The sequence below is a fragment of the Mus pahari genome, chromosome 13, assembly GCF_900095145.1.
Source record: "Mus pahari chromosome 13, PAHARI_EIJ_v1.1, whole genome shotgun sequence".
NCBI classification, from domain to species: Eukaryota; Metazoa; Chordata; class Mammalia; order Rodentia; family Muridae; genus Mus; species Mus pahari.
This window is the reverse complement of record NC_034602.1, coordinates 66584193-66595065: the sequence shown is the minus strand read 5'-3', so window position 1 is coordinate 66595065 and position 10873 is coordinate 66584193. Positions and strand designations below refer to the sequence as shown.

Here is a 10873-nt window from a genome sequence, read left to right as displayed (position 1 = left end):
TGTGTGTGTGTGTGTGTGTGTGTGTGTGTGTGTGTGTAGTGGAAAGCTGATTCTAATTTACAGTGGGATGATGCCTACAGAGGTATCCACTTGGGCATGAACAAACTCCTCCTCCCTGCTATCTAGCCTCACCCTAGAAATCAACTCCCTGGGACAGCTCTTTGTTTCGGCAGAAGACAGTGAGTAAACCTGGGTTTAAGCCTGCCTTTTGAGATTTCCTCATTGTGATATTCATCTTAACAAATTTCTGTTTTACTTCATTATATTCCAGAATTTGTGTCTCTCCCTCCCCCACTCCACCCCCGCCACCCTCCATCCCTGTTTTGCAATCTTCAAAGCCAGTTTTACCACCAAAGATTTACACATTTGCAGTTTGGTCTTGGGTACAATTTGCAGAGTGAGAACTGAAGTCTATGATGTATCCAAGGATAAGAGACAAGCAGGAGGTTGGAGTGGGACCTCTGTGTGGGGAATCTAGAGCAGGTTGTCCTGACAATTAGTGGTCAGGGATCAAACCTGCCCCTCAGATAGTGTTAGCCCATGGACTTATAATAACATTTTATGTTCAGTCTTTACAAATTCCCACCAATCAGTTTTCAAAGACAGCACGCAGAACCCAGCCAAAGGTATAGAGCCTCCAAAGACCAGGGTGGCACAGTCATGAGCTGTGAGGACAATGACTTAGAGATTTCCAGGATTAGGGTGGACAGAAGCCAGCTAGGAAACAATAGTGCTCATTGTCATCCAAAAACATCTACAGGAAGGAGTTGAAGAAAGACCATAAAATTTCTATAAAAAATGTTTCTACACGGTAACAATAAAGAAAAAACTCACAACTCTTCTATTTATCTTAACACCAGAAAGAACAGAATACAAAGGAAGAAACTAACAAGGCTGAAGACTTACATGAACAAAAGTATGAACCTTTGCTGAAACAAAGAAGACAGAAAAAGTGAAAACACTCCCCATACCGGGCATGGGGAAACTCCTTTTGCCTAGCTGGAAAGCTTGGGTTTGGAAACAAATGCTTGCCTTCACTAAGAGAAAAAGATACTAAAGCAGCTAAAGGGGAGCGATGAGTTTGGTAATAACTTGGAATGGAACTGAAGTGATATATATCCCTATGTCTCTGCCCAGCCCACAGCAATGAGAAAGATGATATGAAAGCAAAGAGATTCATATCTGCATGGTGATTTGATCGTGTGTCTGAGCCACCATGGTGGTTCTCATGGGAGATGGAAAGCCCGGAAGGATGGTGGGGTGGGGGACAGCAGCCAGCTTGTGCTTTATTGCACTGTACTGTGTGTGTACAAATGCCTAAAACGGTCGTTTTCATAGTATGTACTTTTTCCAAGTAGAAAACACTTGATATTTGGGCATGTGGCTCATAAAGCCAGCTGAGGTGACAAAGTGAGACTTCATACATTTAAAAAGAAAAAGGCTGCAAAACCCCAAGGCTAGATAGGCAATGGGGTTATGGGAAACCCAATTCCTATTGTTCTGCTAAAGGACCATATGAATAGAATGACTCCTAACACTATCTGCTACACTCGTAGGTCTAAGTCAGTACCTTGCTCAGTCACCATGACAGAAGCTTCCTCCTGCAAGTCACTGGGAATCAATAGAGACCCACAACTAGACAGTGTGCAGGGAGTGAGAGACCTGGGAATGCTCAGGCAATACTATCTTTACCAAATCTCTCCCTCCGGAGCTCTGGAAAGAGGAGACAGAAAGATAAGAGCCAGGGGGGATGGAGACAACCAGAAGACACAACAGGACCCATGCACACGTGAACTCACAGAGCTTGTGGTAGCATGCACAGGGCCTGCGCAGGTCCAGGCCAGGAGGGGAAAGGTGTTAAGGAGAGGGAGTGGAGAGGGACTCCCATCCCTAACCAAGAAGCTAGCTCCAATTGACAACTTCTTGCAAGGGCAATATAGTTTTCTCCTTTGGGATCTCAGTGGGTATGTAAGACACACTGAAGGGCAGGCCCCATGCCCAGTAGTAGAAGGCAAACCGAAAACATACTCTGGAATTTTTGGAGATGACTTTGTTTCATATTGCTTTGTTAGGGCTTTTTTTTTTTTTAACTTTACTGCTCTTTTGCTCATATATTGTGGTTCCTGATTTTGCGTTTTATGGGTTTTGTTTTATGTATGTGGCTCTTTGTGTTTATCATGCTTTTTTATTTTATTTATTCTTTTTCTTGTTGTTGTTGTTGTTATTTATTCCAGTTTTGGTTTTGCCTGGCATGGAACTGGATGGGCTGAGAGAATCTGGAGAGGAAACAATAACCAGAACATATTGTATGAAGATAAATACTAGCTTCAATTAAAAAATTTTTAAAAAGGGAGCTGAAGGGGTCTGCAACGCTATAGGTGGAACAACAATATGAACTAACCAGTACCTCCAGAGCTCGTGTCTCTAGCTGCATATGTAGCAGAAGATGGCTTAATCAGCCATCATTGGGAAGAGAGGCCCCTTGGTCTTGCAAACTCTATATGCCCCAGTACAGGGGAAGGCCAGGGCCAAGAAGGGGGAGTAGCTGGATAGGGGAGCAGGGGGGGGAGGGTATAGAGGACTTTGGGGATAGCATTTGAAATGTAAATGAAGTAAATACCTAATAAAAACTGAAAAAAAATTAAAAAGTAAGGGGCTAGAGAGATGGCCCAGTGGTTACTTCCAGCTCTTCCACAGAGCCTGGGTTTGGTTCCCACCACCCATATCAGGACGCTCACAACCACATGTGAATCCAGTTTCAGGGAGTCTAATGCCTTCTGCCTCTGTGGGGATGGCGTGTATGAGGTGCACACAAATTCACACAAGCACACACACAAATGATGAACAAACAAATAAACAAATAAACAAAAAAATCTTGAAGCCAAAATAACTGAATTCACTTTTGCGCCCTCTGCTTGGGCCCACGCATTCTAGCCAGGTTGTGCTCCTCTGGGTTCAAACCCAGGCGCCACCAAGATGCTGGCTCACTATTTATTTTTCTGTCATTGACCTTAACACCGACTCATTGAAAACGAGACACTGGTGCTCATCAGAGGTTAGTTCAAAATATCTGCCCCTGGGAAGACAAAGATATGCATATTAGGGTTAAAGCCATTGTTCAAGGCTAATGTCTTCTTCAGTAACTATGAAACTGAGGAAAGCTAGTAGGACCTTGACATTTTTTGGCATTTTTAGTGTCTGGAAAACACTCTAAATGTACATATTTCCAAAAGCCAAGGAGAAAAAGAAATGTGTACACTGGGGGCTCACTAATGTCCCAGCTCACAGAGGACTGTAAGCTGTAGCTGAGATAAATCCTTTCCTTCCCGAATTCCTTGTGGTCGTCATGCTTATCACAGCAATAGAAACCTGACTAGCACAGCAAACATGTATGTCTCTACACCATGTGCATGCCAGTGCCCTTGGAGGTCAGAAGGGGACATTGGACCCCCACAACTGGACTTCGGGATAATTGTAAGCCAACATTTTGGTGCTGGAAACCTAACCTAGGTTCTCAGCATGAGCAGCAATTGCTCTTAAATACGAGGCCGTCTCCCTAAGGCCATTGTCTGAAATTTTAAGTTGCTACTTAATAAGAAATAATTTCTAACATGACAGAAAAACATATTGCTTTTGACAAGGAAATAAAACAGTTTTGCAATAAAAGACCAAAACTTATAAAAGGTCAAGTAGAACTTATGAAAATTAAAAATATCCATGGATGAGGTTTTTTTCCCCAATATTAGTAAAATAGGAATAGGAAAATTTTAGAAAGACGTTGAGGAATAGTTGGATCTGAGAAATTTTCTAGAGTTATTAAAAGATACTATTCCATAACTTCAAAATTCCCAGTGAGCCCATGCGAGACAAGTGGAATGCAGAACTTGACGTGCCATGGGGAAATCATAGATAAAAATCTCACAGTCCCTTAGCACTTGGATTGGTTAACTGTGCAACAGAGAACACACTTGTGCAGTTGCTGGCAGGATTTAGCTATATTTGAATTATTTTTGAAGTTTATCCACAGCCATGCCTTCTTTCTTCATTTTGTTTTTGTTTTTCTTTCTTTCTCATTTTCACTTTTTGTTGTTGTAGTTTAGTTTTGTTTTTTGGGGACTGGGTCTTGTATATGTTGGCATGGATCTCACTAAGTGGCCAAGGCTGAACTTGAACTCCTATCCTGAGTGGATACAGTCTTCTATCACTGCACCCAACCACACCCTCTTTTATTCCCCTTCCTTGAAATAGGGCCTCACCTGGATGGCCTGAAACTCACTGTGAAGACTCGGCTGGCTTATAACTGAATGTGGGGACCAGGCAGGCTTGGGACTCACTGAGACCTGCCTGCTTCTGACTCCTAAGAATGGGATTAACGGCATTCCAGGCCACATTTTCTCAATATGTGATTCTCTCTGTAGATATTTCACAGTTTGGTAGCTTGCCATGAGGGTTCCTGAATCTGTGTGCCTCAAAAAAGAAACCAGTTCACCTGACAGGCTGGCACATAAAGAAGAAACAACATACTTTGGACATCATGTGAACTGGGTTTGTCCACTGTGGTTATTATTATCAATTCATTTTCTGTGACTTAAATGCTTACTTTCTTAATACTTTATTAGATGGTCTAAATTGATTTCTAAAATGTATTATTACTATATGTGTGTGCATGATGTGGGTGAGACGTGTATGATAGCGTGAGTGTGTATGATAGCGTGAGTGGATGGGTCAAAGGACAACCCTATACCTGTCCTCTCTCTCGCCCTTTAGGTAGGATTTGGATCCTGCCTCAGGTCACCAAACTTGTATGACAAGTTAGTGCCTTTACCAGATGAGCCATCTGGCCATCCTCTAAGATAATCTTTTCATAAACTTCTCTGTGATTCTGAGGACAGATGTGTCCTGCGAATCAAAGCATGTGACCCCATTCTTGGTGGGAGAAGTAGGCTTGTTCTGAAACCTCAGCTCCAGGAACAGCTTTGTATGTACACGTGCCACCGCCTGTCAGTCAGTTTTATCAGCATATTTTACAATGAATGACTATGCTAAAAGACTCTTTTTTTGGAGGTAGGATCCAAATGAAGATACAGAATGGAATGAAATTTTAAGGAATTTTGGCATTCTTCCTCCAAAAGAAGAACCAAAAGATGAAATTGAAGAGATGGTGTTACGCTTACAGCAGGAGGCCATGGGTATGTGTGCCTCTGGTGGGCTGCAGGAAGGGGATGCACACTGGAGGGAATAAAGTTCACTTCATGAAGCACGGGGGAGGGAGTGCATATCATTTCATACAAACACTGCCCATCCACTCAAAATGAGGAGATTGCCACCGAAAATGGCCAATTTGTATGCTGAAAGGCATATGCCAATTAATAAAGCACAGAGATACGCTAGGAAACCCAGTGACATGTTTCTACTATGTTCCTCAATTTTGAGATCACTTTTTCTTTGTCCATTCTGTATGTGATCTTATTCATCAACCTTTCCATGTACTTGGGGGAAAACTAAATTTATGGGATTGAATTGATTTTCCCATCTACTCTTGCAAGTGTCCTGCCAGTTTTGAGGGAATCAAAAATGCTAACATTACAGTTTGTGTAATGCATAACCTTGTTTTAGCTGGTCACTACAGGTTTGCTAAAAGTACTGTTGATCTCCATCATCTACACTGCGTGGGTTGTGTTTTGCTTCGTTTTGTTTCCTAGATGTTGATTGAAAAGTAAGCATAATGTTTGGACAACTTGATTACCTAAGATTTCTGTTTTAGTTAAGCCATATGAGAAGATGACACTTGCACAGCTGAAAGAAGCAGAAGATGAGTTTGATGAAGAAGACATAAAAGCTATTGAAATATATAGGTACAGCATTGCGGTACTGTGGGGTCTTTACGAGAGAACGTGGCTGACAGGCTTAATGAAGAATCTCCTTTATGCCATAACTTGCTTTTCTCTTGCTGCTTCCACGCTTCTGCTGTTTGACAGATTAACACAGCTGTGTTAGCACGTGGGTATCTTTGGGTTCATCCTACTGGAAGTGTATTTGACGCACTGGATTTTGAACTTGCATCTTTAATCACATTTGGGAAGCTGTCAGCCAGTAGTTCTGAAAAACATGAGACTCTCACGGTATGATGTTGACCTGCTGGGCACAAGCCCTCAGGCCCTTAGGGCTGTACTCACTCTTCATTCTCCTTTCTAATCAGTGCTTCTGGGTTAATAATAGCAGCAGTCCAACCTCTTCGCCTTCTGATTCTTTCTTTTGGTTGCTTAAGTTTGTGAAGGCCTCCAGTGGGTTTCTCATTTTAGTAAATTCTCTTTAATTTCCCTGGAGGGTTGTTAGCTACGGCATTTGTAATATGAAATGTGTAGGTTTTTTGTTTTTTTTTTTTTCTTCTCAGGGGCTCAGATATTTGAACATCTGGTCTTCATTAGGTGATGCTGTTGAGGAGGAGTGGGGGAGGGAAACAGCCTTGCTGGGGAACGACATCACTGTGGGTGGGCTTTGAGAATTCCTAGTCCTGCCCTGCAGAGTAGAGAGAGGCGGCTCTCTCTGCGCTTGCAGGTAAGGATGTGGGCTCTCAGCTTCCTGCCCTGGCTGCCCTGGCTGCCCGTGTGGTGCTGTACCTCTTCACCAGGATGCACTGTCAACCCTGTGGAACCACAGGTCCAAATAAGGCCTTCCTCTTATCAGCTGCCTTGGCGGCTACAATGGCTACCAAACACATGAACTTTGAAAGTATCGTAAGAGAAAGAATCAAGGCAGAAAAAGAAAAGACTGTATAAATAAAAAGGAAATTATTAGATATCAGCTCTTGATACAAACAGGAGGGAACAGTAAATGGATACAGGACTTATTTGTGTCATCAAAAGCTAACTGGGACTGGAGAGGAGGCTCAGTGGTTGAGAACACTGGCTTATCTTCCAGAGGGCCTGGCTTTCTGACATGCACAAGGAGGCTCACAGCATCTCCGGTTTCAGGGGCTCTGATCCCTTCTTTTCTCTTCCATAGGCAGCAGACACACAAGTGGTGCACAGATATACATGTAGGCAGAACACCCATACATATAAATAAAATAAAAATACAGTTTAAAGATGTTTTGAGTTATATTGTGGTGGGGATTTCTCAACTGTTTTGTTTTTGTTTTTTTGAGACAGGGATTTTCTGTGTAGCCCTGGCTGTCCTGGAACTCAGAGATCCACCTGCTTCCTCCTTTCAAGTGCTGAGATTAAAGGTGTGCTGGGCGGTTCCTTCACTTTCTGATCCATCTCCTGCAGCTCTCTTGAGCAGCTCTTTCCCAGGCAGTGACTGTGGCCTGAACACTTTTCATCAGGGCTACATCACCTTAGAATCCTGTGAAGCAGGGATCTGTATGGACCCCACCCAGGACACCTGAGGTCTGAGTACCAGAGATGGAGACCTTGTGTTCCTCACTCCTCTCTCGTTGGTTACAATGTATTCTCACAAGGAGGCCGGCAAGTGTAGTCTTCCTGCAAGCAGCAAAAGAGGAATCTATAATGATACTTAGACTCTAACAAAGCCTGGGGTAAGATAAAGAAGTGACAAATATCTTTTTCAAGAAATTAGGGACAAAAATGCCACTGGGTAGGCAGCCAGCTATGAAATAGCAAGTGAGGTTCCTATAGCTAAAAGGAAGAAGAAAAGTCTAAATGTGCCAGTGAACATATCTGCAGTATATGTTTGTGACAGTACACTAGACTGTCTTCTGAGACATGCCTTCCTCTTCCTCTTGATGCATGTTTCACTAGCGCAGGGGCGAGAAGCTAAAGCTAAAGCATTTCTCAGAGTTAACTGCAGCAAGGATAATAAATGTGTTTCAGTTCTGCTAACACACTCACAGGGTATTTGAGCTCAGAGCTATATTAAATGGAGAAAAATACATAAGTACATAAATAAATAAGCCTAGAGCATCCATTTAAGTGGATCTAGAATTTCTGGAACCATTGCTCTGGCTTTGGTTTCTCATCCTCCTATCGTTGCTAGGGAGCCTGGTTCCTGGTGCCAGCAGTTGTCATTGTGCCACAGAGTCTCAGAGTAATGTGATACTTGGGTCAACAATTGGAATCTAGATTCCCCAGTTTCTGGATTGCAGCAAGGAAAGCCTTGGCAGACCAGTTCTGCAGTGTTGTTCTGGGAGTCATTCCTGGTTGGCCAGCCCAAGGCCTACTTCTCAGCAAGTTTGCAAAGTGCTTAATTTCCCAGGTTAAGTACCTTTCTGCTTAAAATAGCCAGAGAGCTTTCTGACTATGTAGTGAATCACTATTGACTTGATTGTTAAGTACAAAATGCAGGCCACTGAACACTGCGTCTTTCTGATGGCAGGACTAACGCCCATGCGTTAACCTTTCTAGTGAAAAAGCTAGGGAAAATGAGGGGGAGGGAGGAGTTGATAGTTGTACCAATAAGAAGGAACCTAGTAGCAGACCTAGCTCAGCATTATTATTCTCTTGGGGTTTCATTGTGTTTGGCTTCATTGTTACGCAAAGTGACTTTTCATCTGGCACGCTTCTAACATGCAAAATGAGGCCAGTGTGTTCTGAAGCTCGCCCAGTTGGAGTTTTTGTTTGCTTTAACACAGTATGATCAGGAGGTGATTGTCACTGAACAGTTACCATTCTCAAGAAGGGCCACATGGTGGTACATGGGGGCCATACAGGAGGCACTGAAACAGGTCAGAATCAAAAGCAGCCTCTGTTGTGGTTCCTGAGAGGCAGTAGTAAGCAGGCTTATGATTGGCCAGTTGAATCATTTAGGTGGGCTCTGGGTAAGGTCTGTTAGTCATCTGGTACCGGGTTCTAGGATGACTAGGGCAGGGAGCCTCATAAGAAAGAAACAAAACAAGTACAGAAAGAACTCGGAGATTGACACTAGGCATGGTGGTACATGCCCACAGTCCCAAACACCTGAGAGGCTAAGGCAAGAGGATTAGAGCCAAGGAGTTTGAGACCAGTCTCAGTGACATAGCCAGAGCTTGCCCCCCCCCACCCCCACCCCCACACACACACAAAAGAAAGAAAAGAAAATACCAAGCAACCAAGAGTGTGCTTTCAGAGCCAGCTGGCTTGCATTTGAAGAAGGTGGTGTCTGGCAAGTGTTCTTTTTCTTGGAACCAGCTAGATCTGAAACAAGTATTCCCAGAGGGATTAGCAAAGTTCTAGATTCCAGAACATCAATAATGCAGAAAATGAGGGCCAGTGAAATGGTTCAGTGGGCAGAGGTGTTTGCTGCCAATCCCTAGGGCCTAGGTCTGTTCCCTGGAGCCCATCTGCTGTAAGGAGAGGACCAACTCCTGCAAGATATTGTCTGATCTCTATACATGCACAGTGGCATGCACAGGTATAAACATGCATACGTGTGCATGCATGCACACACATATACGCATGCTAAAATGTATCCACTTTTAAAAGAGTACAGAAAATAAGATGTAGTCATATACAGAGAAACAAGAGGAAGTTCCCTAGCAAACTTAAATATAGGAACTTGTAGGTATATTGTAAACTACTTGCGGTTATTTAATAAATCCAAGCATTGCTTAATCATCAAACTATGCAAATTTTGAGAGTTACTAACAAAGGTTTAACGTTCTATAAGGATGAATAATAAAAGCTTATCAGTTCTCCACGTGCCACACACATTGCTGAGAAGTTACCATATTACATTTCTATTACTGTGATAATATTCCTGACAAAGGCAACAACCTAAGGAAAGAAAGGTTAATTTTGGTTCATTGGTTGAGGGCATGGTCTGTCGTGGTAGGGACATCATGGCAGCAGGAATTTGAGGGAGTGGAAGCTCAGCTTGCTCCCTCCTTGCTAGGCAGCCCAGACCCCAACCCATGAAACAGTACCTCCCACACTCAGGGCTGATCTTCCCTCCTGGTCAGCCCTTCTAGAAATGCCGCCCTTCCCCAGCACAGGTAGAGTGGTTCCTACTGCAGTCAGGTTGATAGTAAAGATATCTTGTTCTGGCACTTAATACCCAGTGATCCCATGTGACAGGGTATTAGTGGGTTTTGTCATGCAAAGATAGAGAAAATGGAAACTAAAGAAGTTAAATAAGTCACCCAAGTTTATGCTACTATTAAATGCTGGAACTATCATGCAAACCCTGTTTAACCTAATGATAGAGGTCAGATTCTTAGCCACCTTCCTTTGCTGCCTCTACCTGTAATCAATTTATTTTAATAACAAACAATTCTAGACGTCCACAAAAGCTTCGGGCTACATAGCAGCTTGCTATTTTATAGGCATCTAACTGGGGATAATAATACTACTGACCTCATCAAGGTTTGGCAAGGACTACATTAGTTAACATTCTTAAAGTAATGCCTGGTAACACCGCAAACCTTGGACACTATCACTGTTCCTCACAGTGGTCACTGATAAAGGTTTGTTTACTTTGGTTTGCTTTGTTTTGTTTTTGGTACACAAGAATTTGCAGGGGGGGGTGGCTGGAGAGATGGCTCAGAGGTTGTGAGCACTGGCTGTTTTTCTAGAGGACTCAAGTTCAGCTCTTAGCACCCACATGACAGCTTACAAACATCTGTAATTCCAGTTCTGGGGCACCTAATGCACCCTTCTGGCCTTTGCAGACATGAATGCAGTGTACAGACATACATGTAGGCAAAATACTCAAGCACATAATACAAAAAAAAAAAAAAACTTTTGTAAAAAAAAAACGAAGGAAGGAAAAAAAGAAAGAAAAGAAGAGAAAAAAAGAAAGAAAGAAAAAAGAATTTGCTGGCCCAATACCTAAATAACCTACTGCTGCATGACAAAACTTTTCCTGGAGAGATGGAGCACACACACATCCTTTTTTTTCCCCCAATTTTTATTAGGTATTTACTTCATTTACATTT

At 42.8% G+C, this 10873-nt stretch overlaps 1 protein-coding gene across 2 annotated transcripts in view; it reads left to right on the top strand.

Moving 5' to 3' along the window:
• Pdcl2 (phosducin like 2) overlaps positions 1-10873 on the top strand; it is a 24204-nt gene that overhangs the window by 2918 nt on the left and 10413 nt on the right. Inside the window, exons 2-3 of one of the 2 annotated variants that reach the window (XM_021211123.1) lie at positions 5069-5189; positions 5765-5855. In XM_021211123.1, the coding sequence (XP_021066782.1) occupies positions 5069-5189; positions 5765-5855 (212 nt within the window). The remainder of the gene's footprint in view (positions 1-5068; positions 5190-5764; positions 5856-10873) is intronic. The other variant, XM_021211124.1, reaches the window with a different exon arrangement.